At 39.1% G+C, this 16,058-nt stretch overlaps 1 protein-coding gene across 1 annotated transcript in view; it reads left to right on the forward strand.

Annotated features, from left to right (window-relative positions):
• Nucleotides 1-13,061: 13,061 nt before the first annotated feature.
• LOC121975355 (transformation/transcription domain-associated protein-like) overlaps nucleotides 13,062-16,058 on the forward strand; it is a 39,305-nt gene continuing 36,308 nt past the window's right edge. The window contains exons 1-4 of the mRNA XM_042526956.1: nucleotides 13,062-13,270; nucleotides 13,379-14,184; nucleotides 14,272-14,397; nucleotides 14,481-14,566. Of these exons, the coding sequence (XP_042382890.1) occupies nucleotides 13,213-13,270; nucleotides 13,379-14,184; nucleotides 14,272-14,397; nucleotides 14,481-14,566 (1,076 nt within the window). The 5' untranslated portion in view covers nucleotides 13,062-13,212. The remainder of the gene's footprint in view (nucleotides 13,271-13,378; nucleotides 14,185-14,271; nucleotides 14,398-14,480; nucleotides 14,567-16,058) is intronic.

Raw genomic sequence — 16,058 nt, forward strand, 5'->3', positions numbered from 1 at the left:
CCCGAGGATCGGTCGACCGAACGGTAATGATGCTTATAAAAGAAGAGCTCAAGATCTAAGGCTGATCATCAGTTTTCCAGTTCACCTCTGTGCTAAATCCTTGTCCGTGCAACTGCTCTGCAATTCTTCAAGCAAGCTACTACTTCGATCAAGTGTTGACGATCTGCAACACTTCTTAAATTGTTCGGTATATTTTTTATTTAGCCTGCTTTGTACTTAATTTCAAGTAAGATAGTGGGTTGTTACTATCTTACATATTTCATTGTACGAATTGCTTCTTTTTTTAGATTTCGGAAAAAAAGGGTTTAGTGAATTGCCCAACTGTGCGATAAAGGATCGCGGGTCTTAAAGTAGGAGTTGGCCTAGGCTCTGAATCAAGTAACCGAAACTAATTTTTTTTTTTTTTGATGCACTACTCGTGTCTTAAACGCTTCAAAAGAAAAGTTTTTAAAAAACGATATTCATCCCCTCCCTCTATCGCATCTTTCGATCCTTTAGTTTGCATAGACGAATCATCATAAGGGTTGTGCTGGGCTATACTAGGTTGTAGCCCAGCCCAGTTGCCTAGCCAACTCTGTTACCCAATCCATTTTCTTAATAATGTTTTAGGTTTTTTTTTCCCTTCGTTGCTTACTCTCCACGGCGTGCCGATGATAAAGGGTGACAACAAGCGAGCAACGACAACGATCTCCACAGCGAGTTGATGACGATGAATCTAGATCTAAGGTAGTTCTTCGATTCTCTCTAGACTATAGTTTTCTTCTGTTCTTAGTTGTTCTGTTAAGACTTAAAATCATGTATCAGTAGATCACCATTCACCTCTGCCCTCTTAGCCTCTCCCGCGGATGGACGGCTCTTGCGAAAAGAATAGTTAGTTGCCAATTGCCAAATTACGAAACTGCCAAAGGCCCGAACTAGTATCATTTTAATGATGGTTTTAAATTTCGATTGGCTGCTTTGCTTGTTGTTTTTCCAGACTAGAAATATAACTCAGAAAGCTTCATATTTTCTTTTTTTTATACAAAAAAACTTCACCTTTTCTATTTGATGTCAGATTGCCTATCTTTTATTTTCATATGTTTGCTTCTATTCACTTTTGACTAATTAACTAATCAACTATTAATTCCTAGAACATATTATTAAAGAGCATGATTATTATAGAGTTTGTTTTACCAATTAAACCCTAAAACTCTACTCTCATTGTCGGGGTAATCTATTAAATGAATAAGAGACACTACACTTTTTTTTACTGTACTTGGTGGAGTTGTTAACAAGAAAAAACTAAATTGAAATTATTAGTATGCCTTATTGTCTACTTGAATTTTTGTTTCTTGCACTCATCTTTGTCTCTTGTATTGTAGATTTAAAATTATAAACATTGGTGTGATCTTAATTTGGCATCGAGATATTCTTACTTTAGATGTTAACCTCGATAAAGCAAGTTCTTTTATCTTTTTCATTCATTTTTGTAATTTTGTTATTTTCTAGTATGAGTCGTAATCAATTATTATTTTAAAGTTGTTCTCTTGGTAGATTATGTTATTTTTTTATCTCTATTACTTTAGGGTTTTATTTATGTAAAAATTGTAATTTATAATTTATCTCAAGATATGCGTATACAATTCATTGTACTTTGATTTATTATTTGTTTATTTATATGATTATTATTTTATTACTTATTTGGGGATATAACTTGAATTATTTTAAAATAGAACATCAATCTGTTGCAGAGAAAGGAAAGATAACCTCTTTTTTTTAAGAGGAGAGATTGTCAAACTAGTGAAAACACTTCAATTTCAATCATCCCTACAATGCAACTTCAATATAGTGAAAGTCTTCCAATTTCTAGTATCCAAATTCCTACTATTTCCTCTCCCATTAACGACCATTAGTCATATTCTATTTGTATTGAACGAGATCCAGGAAAAAGAAAGCAGATATGTGAATATAATGTTAATGTATGAGATGAGATAAGACGCTTGTATCTAAAGATGAGGCCTTATCAACCCGATATGTTAGAGTATATGGCTATAAAATTTGGAAGTCAAAATCGTCAATTTCAAAAAAAATTGTTCTAGAAATTTTATTGGTTAGAATATTCACCTTCAACAAATAAGGCATATTGCTTTTATTGTTTTCTTTTTTTGAATGATGTTATTTCGTCTAATATCTCGGCATTGGTCAATGAAAGATTTGACAATTATAAAAGGGTAAATCAAGAAAAAACATGTGCATTTCTTGCTCATATTGGTTCTACAAGCTCTTGACCTCATACTATGTGTGAGAGAAGGGTTGAAAATTTGATGAAGTCCTCGCAACATATTGATAGTGTGATGCATGCCCAATCTTAAGAGGAAAAGGAGAAAAATCGTTTGCGTTTAAAGACGTCAATTATAACTGTTCGTTGGCTAGCACTTCGAGGTTATGCTTTTAAAGGTAACGATGAATCTCTATCTTCATCTAATCATGAAAAAAATTTTGAATTGGTGAAGGCTTTTGCAAAAATAAGTACACAAATTGATAAAGTTATACTTGAGAATGCTCCAAAAATGCCCAATATATCGCTTCAGAAATTTAAAAAGAAATTTTACATATTATGGCCAATAGAGTACGAAAGATGGTTTGTGAAGAAGTTGAAGATAAATGCTTATGTATTATTGTTGATGAAGCACGAGATATATCTAAATGAGAGCAAATGCCCATTATCTTGAGGTTTGTGAACAATCATGGGATTTTAACAAAAAGATTTTTGCCATCAAAAGTGTTAGTGACACTATCTCATTGAATCTGAAAAAAAAGATACTAAATGTTCTTGTTCATCATGACCTTCATGTTAAAAAAATTAGAGACTAAGGATATGATGGTGCTAGTAATATGCATGGCACATGAAATTAACTTCAGACATTATTTCTCAGAGATTGTCTATATGCATATTATATTTACTGTTTTGCCCATCTATTACAACTAACATTGGTTTCTGCACCTAAGGATGTCAGTATTATTTTGGAATTCTTTGTTGGATCGAGAAGCATTAGAGGGGGGTGAATAGCGCTCGCGGCTATTTCGTTCGATTCGTAAAACTATCGGAGTTAAAAACACGCAGTGGATAAAGAAACACAAACACAGAGACACGGGGGAATTTACTTCGTTCGGAGCCTAGATCGACTCCTACTCAAAGGCCCGCAATTCTTAATCGCTTTCCGTGGGCAACAACTATAAGCTCGAATAGAATTACAAGTGAAGTACAATAATCAATAAGAAATAATTAAATTATACCGACGACAATATCAATAACTGAAGATTCGGAGCTCCGGGTCGTCGGGGGGTCGTTGCAGCACTTCGGGATCGTGTCGTTAGCAGCTAGTCGCAGAAGGATTGCTTGGAGTGAGTTATTGAGAGCTGCTGGTCGAGACCCTCTTATAAAGGGTGTTCAAGGCGCCTTCATCAAGCTCCAAGGCGCCTTGAATCCCTAAGTTTTATCCCGAAAATTATTCTGCGATAAAGCTTTGACCGCTACCCTTTATCCATATCAAGGCGCCTTCATCACTGTCCAAGGCACCTTAAACCACCTGTTCAAGGCGCCTTGAGCTTCCTTCAAGGCGCCTCCAACCATTCTGGACAACTGGCTTCGGCTCGCACCCGAGGGGCCTCCAAGCCCCATGGAGGCACCTCGAACACTGTTCATCCGAGGTTAACTTATGCTCCTTTGGTCCTGCAAAAGTGTTAGTCCCAAACACATATCCTGCAAACCAAAGTTAGCACAAAACAACAGTAAATATGATAACAGAATATAATGACAGTCTCCGGACTGTCCGGGTCTGACTTCGGATTTCCAACCGGAAACCCTAGGTCGACCCGACGCCTACTGTTCCCTCCACGGGGAACGCGTCCTTACCTACTCCACTCAGGAGATTTACCTGATGCCAGTGTGATCCTCCAGATCGACTGGACTTTTGCTCGGTGCTTGATGCTTTCGGACTTTCTGCTGGACTTCCGCTCCCGGCTGATCCAGTCTTTCACCTGGTTCGCGACACCAGGACTTTCCACCTAGGGTTACCCCCTAGGACTTTTGCTTGAAGCACTCGACCCACCAAGACTTTCCGCATAGGGTTATCACCCCCTATGGCCTAGGGTTACCACCCCCTAGGGTTTTTACCTGCCTAACCACAATTAGGTCTTTTCTTGAAACACTCAACAGACTTGTTAGATCACAACACACCTTAACTTTAAATCCTTTGCCATTATCAAAACTCAGGTTCGATCGTCGGATGCTTCCCGTACCAACATTCTTTTCTCATTTGGATAATATTATTAATATTGTCACTTCGCTACTAAGCACATTGTTGAGTTACATGCTGCACAGAGAAATGAAATTGAGTATATGTTGGCAATTGGAGAATGTGCTTCTGGAAGTCGGGCCAATCAAATTGGTAATTTGCAACGAGTAGGTGTTGGAACCCCAAGGTTATTTTGGTGTGATTAACAAGTTAAGTTAGATCCTGTGTGTGTTTTAACCTTATGTCTAAGTGTGCAGGCACAAGTAGTCGAGAGGAAGACGCATCTAGCGAGAAGGCTGGCGAACGAGAAGGAAGCATGCGGTGGTTCTGAGGGACGAGAAGTCGGAGCGGAAGACTGCTCGAGGAGCAAGAGACGCAGCTAGCGAGAAGGTCGTCACGGGATGCGATCGAGAGGCAAAGACTGCGGATGAGTAGGCTGGCGGACGAGAATGAAGCATGCAGTGATTCCAAGGGACAAGAAGCCGGAGCGAAAGCTTGTTCGAGAAGACCGGAAGTTGGGTTCGGGTGAGCCCTATTCCAGATGACAGGGATCACCTAAGCGAGCGGAAGACTCGGTTTAAGGCGAACGAAGTCGGAGCAGAAGACTCGGGCTAGAAACTGTTGGGATTTTCGGGCCGCGAAAACCACTTTTCGCGTCGTGGAAACCCCGAATCTCCCTAGCCAATGGATCCGTGCGAAGAATAAAATTTTTCGAAAAACTACGAGTACGAGTTTACCTAAATCTACACTTAGATCTACAAAGGAAAAAGGTTATACCTTTGAAGCGAAGCCCTTCGCGTTCCTGCTCGTCCAAATGGTGTCGGATCTCGAAGTTGTCAACGTAGACAACTCTCTATATGTATCCACACAAATAACTCAATGGAGAGAGAGCCTTAGAGTGTGCTAGCACTCCAAAGGGTCTCGGTAATGGTAGAGGAGGAGAGGGAGAGGGAGAGCTTGAGAAAGAGGATGAAGTGAATGTGCCTTGAATGAAAAATTCATTCCATCCCCTCACAATAGTGGCCGGCCACTTTCAAAAAAGTGTAACCCCCATTTCCACATTAAGTGCAATTAAAGTGGGAGCCATTAAAGTGAAGAATTGTAACCTCTATGAGGTGGCATCTCACTTAAGTAACCATGATGATGTGGAACATCATCATTGGTCCACATCTTGCCAACTCACTAATGATGTGGCAAAAAGTCAAGTCAAACTTGACTTTTCCTCTTCTTCTCAAATCAAGTCAAACTTGACTTAATCTCTCTCATGGTTGATCTAATCCAACCATTTAATTCAAGCCAATTTAATATAATGAATCTAATTCATTTAATTAAATTGATTCAATGAGTCATATGCTAAATTAGACTCATTGAACACATGAATCAACTTGAGTCCAACTCAATTAGTCCAATTAGGATTACTCTTAATCCAATTTGATTCATCAAATGAATCTAATCCTATTGGTTCATCATATGAACCTAATCTTCATCTAATTGTCCTTAATGTGTGACCCTATAGGTTCTTGTAACGTTGGTAATGCCCTAAACCCATTTAGGAGCATAAGTAATGAGCGGTATCAAGCAACACATCATTACTACCCAAGTCACAAGAATGTTGAGATCTAACATCACCTTGTGACTCCTCACAATATATGACAAGTGTCCTTCTATCCTAGACATCTAGATTGATCAATGTGAGACATAGACCGTGTCATCCTCTAATCAATCTAAATCTTGAACTCCAAGTAGACTCACTCAATCAAATGAGCTCAATATCTCATATTGACTCATTTGGGCATGACCATGCACTTTGTGGTCTCACTCTATTAAGAATATCGATGTCTCTCCCGTCATATAGGAGGGATAGATCCCATCTACATCACTACATCCCTCTGCATAATTTGTTACATACCCAGTAATCGCCTTTATAGTCCACCCAGTTATGGGTGACGTTTAACGAAACTAAAGTACATAACTCCTTATGTAGGGAACCATGGTGACTTCAGGTCTAAGGACTAATAGTCATACTAATAGCCACATGAGAAAGTATATGACATTCATATAACGATCCATGATACTTTCTCATGGCGGGTCATTCAGTATGCATTCTCTAATGCATACCCATGTGTCAACTTGATATCTCTATATCCATGACTTGTGAGATCAAGTCATCGAGTTGACCTACATGCTAGTCTTATTGCATTAACATTGTCCCTGAATGTTAATACTCGACTAAGAATGATTAAGAGTAGTGTTCCCTATATCATCTCACTATCGATTCAACCAATCGATTGATATAGGTAAGAACCTTCTACTCAAGGGCGTTATTATACTTAGTTTATTTGGCACCAATACAAGTAAGTATAATAACCAAAAACCAAATACCTTTATTTATATAGAATATGATACAATAAGTTCATAATACAATCATCAAATGATTGACTCTAGGGCTCTAGCTAACAAAGTCAACGGGGTTGACTTTTCCCTCCGGGGCGCCTGGAGCTGTCCGGGGTGCCCGGACCCCTCCGGGGCGCCTGGAACCCTTCCGGACGCCCGGAGTTGACTTTTTGACCGAATCGAGTTTTGACTCGATCTGAACGTTGGGGGATAAAGTTTATCCCACCAAGAGCGTCCGGAACCCTTAGGGCGCCCCGACCAAGGCTATAAATATAGTCTTGGTCCAGAAGTTTTTTCAACAACTAGAACGAACTCAAGAATTGTAATTCCAACGCTTGTGTGCTTTAAGTTTAGAGTTGAGCTTCTGTTTCTATGCTTAAACGCTGTAAGAGGCTTCTCCGTCTGAAGGAGATATTCTAGTACGCTTTATTTTCCTTGGATTAACAACCTCCCCGGTTGTAACCAAGTAAATCACGGTGTGCCTCATCCTTTCTGTTTTACTGTTTAAGTTATAATTTATGCAAGTGTTTTGTTGAAAGATCGAGAAGGGTTTTGCTTTTATTTTTTCAGGATATTCAACCCCCCTTCTAGCCGGCCGTCGCGATCCAACAAGTGGTATCAGAGCCGAGGCACTTCAGGAGGATTAACCGCCAATCGAAGCAAAGATAATGGTCGGACCAAGCATCTACCCACCAACATTTGAGGGGGAGTTTGCTTTATGGAAGCAACGCATGAAGGTATATCTAAACACAGATTTTGGTATTTCATTAATTATGAAATTTGGTTATGAAGCACCAAAGACAACGAATAGAGAAGAAATCAAGAAATATCTCTGGAACGAGAAGCAACGTAACGAATCGATGGCAAACACTCGGGCTGAATTTCATCTTCTAAGCGTAATACCAGATGAAGATATCGACAGAGAATACAAAAGCGCAAAATTTTTTTGGGAAAAGTTCTTAAAGATCTACGAAGAACCAACCGAAGTCGAATATAATTCTTCGATGGACACCAAGTCACCATCAGAACAGTCCGAGAATGAAAAAACTGTCAAGATAGTCGAACTCCATCTCGAGTACACAGAAAGCTTATCCTAGATGAGCATCAATGAAGGGGGAGAGACTTCGGAAGAAAGCAACACAACAAGGGGAGAATCAACAACTGACAAGGTAAGTCAGATATGGTCTCTACCTTCTGAACAATTGGTTAAATCAATTGAAAGTTGCCTGAAGATTTTTACAAATTCAAAATTGAATCGTCGAAAGAGTTTTTCAGATTAGAAAATCTTTTGTTGAAAGAATTTAGCAAATTAGAAGCATTTCCAAAAGATTCTTGTGAGTTACAAAATACTTCGTCGAATGAATCTTACAAATTAGAAACATTGCCAAAAGATTGTTTACCAATCATTTTGTTGAAAGAATTTTGCAAATTAGAAACATTACCAAAAGATTCTTGTAAGTTACAAAATACTTTGTCGAACGAATCTTGCAAACTAGAAACATTCTAGAAAGATTTTTTACCAATTATGTTGTCGAAAGAATTTTCTACATGCTTAATATTTTTTATTTTAAATCTGAAAAATTATGATTTGAGAAATTATGATAGATTAAAATGGAAATTTAGATATCATAATGATATTAAAGAAATGACAATAACTTGAGAACGAATTTTGTTTAAATAAATAAATAAATATTTGTGCCTAAATTAAATTTTTTTTTGAAATTGAAAATTTCTGCTTAAATTTTTACTTAGAATTTTCAAAAATATTTTTACAAAATTGCCTAAGTCAAAATTATTTTTACCTAAAGCGATACTTAGAATTTTTTTTTTAGACTACTTCTGTGAAAATTATTACAAAAATTTTCAAAGTTCTCAAAATTTTCTAAGTCTTAACCCTTAGATGTTTTTTTGCAACCCCATTTTTTTATGTGATCAAAGGGGGAGAAGGAAAAGTATAAGTCTAGGGGAGGTAGACAAAATTTGTTATCTTCTGGCACTTAATTGCAAAATTACTTAGTTTATTTTTATGTCTATTTTTACCCTAGCTTAACTTGGGTTGCTCACATCAAAAAGGGGGAGAGTGTTGGAATCCCAAGGTTGTTTTGATGTGATCAACAAATTAAGTTAGGTCTTGTGTATTTTTAACCTTGTGTCTAAGTGTGCAGGAACTTAGGATCACAGGTAGTCGAGCGAAAGACGCAGCTAGAGAGAAGGACGGCACGCGGTGCGTCCGAGGGACGAGGCGTTGCGGAAGAGTACACCGACGGACGAGAAGGAAGTGTGCGGTGGTTCCGAAGGACAAGAAGCTAGAACAGAAGACTACTCGAGGAGCAAGAGATGCAGCTAGCGAGAAGATCGACACGGGGTGCGACCGAGGGACGAAGACTGCGGATGAGTACGCTGGCGGACGAAAAGGAAGCACGCGGTGATTCCGAGGGACGAGAAGCCAGAGCAGAAGTCTGCTCGAGAAGACCGGAAGTTGGGTTCGGGTGAGCCATATTCTGGATGACAGAGATCACCCAAGTAAGCGGAAGACTCGGTCTGAGGCGAACGGAGCCGGAGCATAAGACCCAGGCTGGAAAAAGTCAACGGGGTTGACTTTTCCTTCCGGGGCACCTGGAACCCTTCCGGGCATCCGGAGTTGACTTTTTGACCAGATCGAGTTTTGACTTGATCTGAACGTTGGGGAATAAAGTTTATCCCCCCAGGGAGCTCAGAACCCTCAGGGCTCCCCGATCAAGGTTATAAATATAGCCTTGGTCCAGAAATTTTTTCAACAACTAGAACGAACTCAATAATTGTAATTTCAACGCTTGTGTACTTTAAGTTTAGAGTTGAGCTTCTATTTCTGTGCTTAAATGCTGTAAGAGGCTTCTCCGCCTGAAGGAGATATTCTAGTGCGCTTCATCTTCCTTGGATTAACAGCCTCCCCGGTTGTAACCAAGTAAATCTCTTTTGTCTCTTACTTTTAGTTTATTTGTTTAATTTATTTATGCAAGTGTTCTGTTGAGAGTTCAAGAAGGGTTGGTTTTTGTTTTTGTGTTTGCAGGCTATCCAACCCCCTCATTTATCCAGCCGCCAACGGTCCAACAGTAGGAACTACTCGTTGGAGTTCTCACTATAACTTAGTAAAAAGCTTGATAGGTATGTATGCTGCAACTTGTAAAATTTTTGAAATTCTTAGTGAACATTCTCCAAATGGAAGAGCTAAGACTAAAGTTCAGGGGATTTACAGAAACATGACAAGCTTTGAATTTGTGTTCATTTTACACTTAATGCATAAAATTATGAGAACAACATATACTCTTTGTCAATTTCTTCAAAGAAAATCTCAAGATATTTTGACTGCTATTGCATTTGTCTCTACTACCAAAACTATCCTTCAAGAACTTAGAAAATATAGATGGGAAGAATATTTTTATGAAGTAAAAGTTTTTTGTTCGAGAAATGAAATTGATGTAGTTAACCTTGATTGTCCATATAAGATCGGTCATTTTCGTCAGCAAACTACAATTGAACATCATTACTACTTTGTTGTTTTTAATGTAGCAATAGATTTCATCTTAATGGAGTTAAATACTCGGTTCAATGAGTCATCAGTGGAACTTCTTTCTCTTAGTGCAGCTTTAGATTTGAAAAATTCATTTGAATCAATTAACAGTGATGATATTTGTAAACTTGTAAAGAAATTTTATCTTGAAGATTTCACATATCAAGGCATCATTTTTTTAGTATTACTTAGTACATTATAAACTTGATGTGATGAATAATTTGAAGGTTTCTACACTTGTTGAGTTATATTAGCAATTGACTAAGAATGGACAGTCAAAAGTTTATGTTATATTAAATAGATTGATTCATCTTGTTTTAATATTATTTGTTTTTATTGCCACTACTAAGAGAACCTTTTCAGCAATGAAATATATGGAGACTGTTAGGGTCGTTTGGTGCTAGAGGGGGGGGGGGGTGAATAGCTCGTTGCATGTTCGTTGCTTGCTTCTTGACGATGAGGTGCGGCAGAAAGAACACGAAACACAATACAAAGCTAACAAATAGGATTTACTTGGTATCCACCTCAAGAAGAGGTGACTAATCCAAGGATCCACATGCGACACACACTCCACAAACGAAAACACTCTTTCTCGGTATCTACCGGAGGTGGAGAAACCTCGTACAAGACTCACCCAAGCATACAACTCAACACAAGAAGAAAATACAAAGAATACAACTGAAAAACCTTTCTTCTTGCTCACTTGATGCTTGTAGATGCCTCTTGAACCTTGGAAGTGCAACAACATTTGTCTCCAAGAGCTTCCAAGAACTGGCGGCAAGTAGTTGGAGAAGTCGTGTGTAGGTCGGGAGAAGAGATGCAAAGAAGAAGCTCACGAACGACTATATACTTTGCACTCCTAGGGCTCCCAATGGATTGAGCATGCTCCCAATCGATTGTCACGTCAGATCTGCGCCATCCCAACCGTCCATCGCTTGTTACCTGTGCAACGGTCACATCCCAATAGATCGATCGATCGATCGATTGAGGAGGCTTGAATCAATCGACCGATCGATTCAGAGCACCTCTATGCTCTTTGCAGAAAATTCAGAATCGATTGACCAATTGATTCCGTCTGCCTTGTGTTCTCGCGAGCAAAACTGAGCCTAATCGATCGGCTAATTGATTGGTAGCTTTCAATAAATCAACTGATCAATTCAGAAGCTCATCGTTCGCTTAGAAACTCTCTAAATTGATTGACCAATCGATTGTGGAAGTTTTGATCGATTACCCAATCGATCAAGATAATTTCTGCACCAAATCGCATCAACCAATCGATTGGCTGATCTATTGACCCCTCCAATTGATTGGTCAATTGATTGACAAGTATAAAAAGTGTAGACCTTGAAACGAGCTTCGTTTCGCATCCAAGATCACCTCATTCCGATATCTGAGTCAAAATTTATGGCCTTCGGAAGTTTACTACGTCCGAACTTACTAGTTCCATGCCAACTCCCTATTGGACTTACGATTACAAAGTGTTCGGTCAGCTTTTGACCCATATAGACTTTCTCTTTGCTAACTTCTCGTTGAACTTCTGATCACCAAGTGCGGTCCTCCTTGACTCACTTAGATTTACCATCTCGTGCCAAGTGTCAGGTCCACCATGACCCACTTGGACTTTCTTTCACTAGATGTCCGGTCGGCCTTAACTCATATGAATTTCCTTATGCCAAATATCCTGTCAATCCTTTGACCTATTTGGACTTCTTAATACGAAGTGTTTGGTCAACCTTGACCCACCTGGATTTCCACGTGTTTGGCTTCACTCACCAGGTCTTTCCATTTGTTTAGTTTCACTCACTAGGACTTCCTATCTGCCTGGTTTCACTCATAAGGACTTTCACCTGACTTCACTCATAAGGACTTTCACCTAGCTTCACTCATTAGGATTTTCACCTTGCTTCACTCACCAGGACTTTCACATAGTTTTATTCACTAGGATTTTCCAACTGTCTAGCTTTACTCACTAGGTCTTTCACCTGACTTCACTCACCGAGATTTCTCAACTGCCTGACTTCACTCACCAGGACTTTCAACTGCCTAACCTCCAATTAGGACTTTCCCAGTCAAGTATCTGGTCAACCCTTTGACCTACTTGACTCTTCTTCATATCTAACTGGTTAACCTTGACCAAAGGGGAATTATATCAACAATCTTCCCAAATGGACGATTGCATCTGCAATCTCCAAGTATTACCAAACATCGAAACCCAAATATCAAGACTCAAGCTTGAACCAACTCAAATTTAATTAACCAGGTCAACCTTAACCTAGGGATATTGCACCAAGAAAGACGATACTTTACAATAAAATGTAGGATGCCTTTCTTGAAAATTACTTGACACTCTATATTGGACAAGATTTAACAAAGGATATAGATTCTATTATTGATAAATTTTATGTTTCAAAATTTTGTAAGATAACCCTGTTGAATAATATATTGTAAATATTTTTTTATTATATATATATATATATATTTTATTAAATTAGTCCTTCACTATAATTCTTATATATGTATTTATTTATTTATTTAATTTAATTAGTTGTTCGAATTTATTTATTTAATTGATCGTATATATTTTAAATGAGTATAAATAAACTCTAATTCTAAACTTATTCTTGATTGATTTATAGCTTTAACGGTCAGGTCAACGTTCTTATGCTCATTTTTAATTTAAAAAACAATCTGATAATACACAATGTTGAAATCCAAATATTAAATCCTTTAGTTATCTCTCAGAGAAATCCAATCAGGTAAATTCTAAATTGAGCCCGAAGAACCTTTAGTCGAACGGAAGACCTATTTAACAATTTGGGTTTCGGGCCGAAGAAGGCAGCATTTTGGGTCCAAATCCATGACCAGCATTGCCCCGAACCTCTCTCGCCTGAACTCGTCGTCTCCGGAAGATCGAAGAAACCTCCGAAGTCCCCTCCCCCTTCCGTTTAAACCCTACTAGCCCTTCCTCTCTAGGGTTTCGAAACGACGAAGATGGCGCCCATTCTCAACTACGAGCAGCACGCGCAGCGCCTCATTGAGCCCGATTTGTGTACGTATTTTCTTTGTGTTTTTTTTCCCTTACTTCGATTTCGGTGTGGTCGGAGAGGAAAAAGATGGTTTGTTCATGGAGGTTTCTGCTGTTTCTTGGCTTCCGCAGCGGTTCAGATGCGGCTGCAGATGGTGATGGAGGTGAGGGATAGCCTAGAGATCGCGCACACTGCGGAGTATCTGAACTTCCTCAGGTGCTACTTCCGCGCCTTCACGGTGATCCTCACACAGCTGACGTCGCCTCAGACCACCGAGAGCGTTGAGCACAAGCTTCGCAACGTAGTGGTGGAGATCCTCAACCGCCTTCCTCACAGCGAGGTGCTCCGCCCCTTCGTCCAGGACCTTCTCAAGCTTTCTCTGTCCGTGCTCACGAACGATAACGAGGATAACGCTTTCATTTCTGTTCGCATCATCTTCGATTTACTTCGCAACTTCCGCCCCACCGTCGAGGCTGAGGTCCAGCCCTTCATCGATTTTGTCTGCTCCATCTACCGTAACTTCCCTGCCACCGTATCCCACATTTTCAACTCCAACAGCAGCCCCAGCACATCTTCTTCCACCGGGCCTGCTGTCGCCTCCCCTTCCCCACCGCCACCTCCATCTTCCCATCTATTGGGAAGCAGGGGAGATGATGGCAGTGGACTCGATGCGCCACCTGGGCACGGTGGCATTGGCGGGGTGGTGTCGCCCTACTCAGGGACCGGGCAGTTGAACCCTAGCACGAGGTCGTTCAAGATAGTCACGGAGAGCCCCCTGGTAGTGATGTTTCTGTTCCAGCTCTACCCGAAGCTCGTGCAGACGAATATCCCTTACCTTTTGCCACTTTTGGTTTCTTCCATCTCCATCACTGGGCCAGAGAAGGTCTCCAACAATCAGAAGCCCCAGTTTGTGGAACTAAAAGGAGCACAAGTCAAGGTCTTCCCCTCTGTCTTTCTCCCTCTATCATTGTAATTCTAATCAGCTTGTCGATTTGATATCATACTTTATTTCCTTGTGATCCAGACTTTGTCATTCCTAACTTATCTGTTGAAGACCCATGCTGATTATATAAAACCTCATGAGGAGAGTATTTGCAAGAGTATAGTGAATTTGCTTGTAACTTGTCCAGATTCTGTCTCCATTAGAAAGGTGGGTTGTCTGCTGAGTAAGAACACATTTTTGTTAATTTTGGCTTATCTTGTTTCAAAGGTACGTTCTCTCCCATTTTCCAGGAAATGTTGATTGCTTTAAAGCATGTTCTCAGCTCTGACATTAGGAGAGGATTGTTCCCTCTTATCGACACACTTTTAGATGAAAGGTGCCAGCATCTTATATTTCTCTTGGAGTTCAATTTCTCTCTTTGTTTTCTCTCATGTAGCTTGCTTTCAGTCTGGGGATGATTTGGTTTCCTCCCTTGTACTATGATAAGGTGCAATTATATTTTTGCTTGTGTTATTTTGTAGTTGGAAAAAACAAAACTTGCCTCTGATAATTATGTAGCCATGTAATCTTAACTTTGTTCTTATCTGAGATTCAACACAAGGGATATTTATAGTCCAACACCTTCCATGTAATAAACATTTGAGTTTACCAATTAGGCTTAAGTTATAAAGTTGCCAGCTACATGAAAGCAATGGAGCACTATACAATATCATATGCAAAAAGTGGATATTTTCATTATTATGGCAGTAGGGAAAGACACTTGTCTTATTTAAGTTAATAAACTGTCATCTAGATAATTGATATTTAATTTATGGATAATTTTCTCATTATATTATTGAAGCATAATGCTAGTAGCCTAATACTATATGGATAATGTGTTAAAAATGGTCCTAGTTGGTAGATGATTGGCCGGATGCATAGTGCCTAGGCAGTCAACAATTGTACAATTCTATTCTTCTACAATTCAATTTATTTTGATATTATTTTTTTTTTATAATTGACATAAAGAAGTAAAATACCAAAATACTTATAAATTTATAATACACTAGTTGAAATGTTTCATGTGCATCTCAACTTGAAAGGGTAACATGAAAGGATTACTCAACTTGAAAGTTTCATCGAAATTCAATAAAAATGTTGTGGAAGGAATAACTCAGTCACAATGAAAGGAACAAATCTTCATGATGCAAGAAATAAACTAAGTGACCTGGAAATGAGAATAGAGAAGAACGACCACGGAAATGAAATGCCAAATCAATAGAAGCTTGATGTCACATGGAATAATGGTGGATAAGAACTTTGTCAAGAACACAAGAGAAGGTCGAATAGTGTTTCGGAGAGAGAATCTTGGTGTTTGGTTGGGTATCATTGCCTTTTGGGTTCCCTCTTGAAGTCCTCCTAAGTGTCTATTGAGTGAAGACCCTTATTCCTATCGTGAAACTTACAACGGAACTACATTTGCACAACATCTTTTAAATAGATGGATGCACCATTAATCTTCGAAGCGTCATCCTATTTGCACTTAAAGTAAAAAAAAAAAAAATTCTCAAGGTTGTACAAGAAACTATCAACCTCTTTGGCATTGAAGTCATCTTATAGATGGCTATTATTGACATTGGGATAGAGTTGTGGTTCCTCACACTTAATACGTTGAGCTAGTCCCACATGTGTGCCTATCATTCTCCTTGTGTGTGCCCGTGTTCATTTTTGCCTATATGTTTGTAATTTCTACTGCATAAATGCTTAAGTTTGACAAGCTCTTGACTGGCAGCTTGCAACTCCACATGGTAAGTATTCTTCCAATCGTGCATGACTTTCTTGGTGGCAACACCTAAGTCTCCACACTTCGTCTCTACAATTGGTGAAAT

The sequence above is a fragment of the Zingiber officinale genome, chromosome 4B (genome assembly GCF_018446385.1).
Source record: "Zingiber officinale cultivar Zhangliang chromosome 4B, Zo_v1.1, whole genome shotgun sequence".
Classification (NCBI taxonomy): domain Eukaryota; kingdom Viridiplantae; phylum Streptophyta; class Magnoliopsida; order Zingiberales; family Zingiberaceae; genus Zingiber; species Zingiber officinale.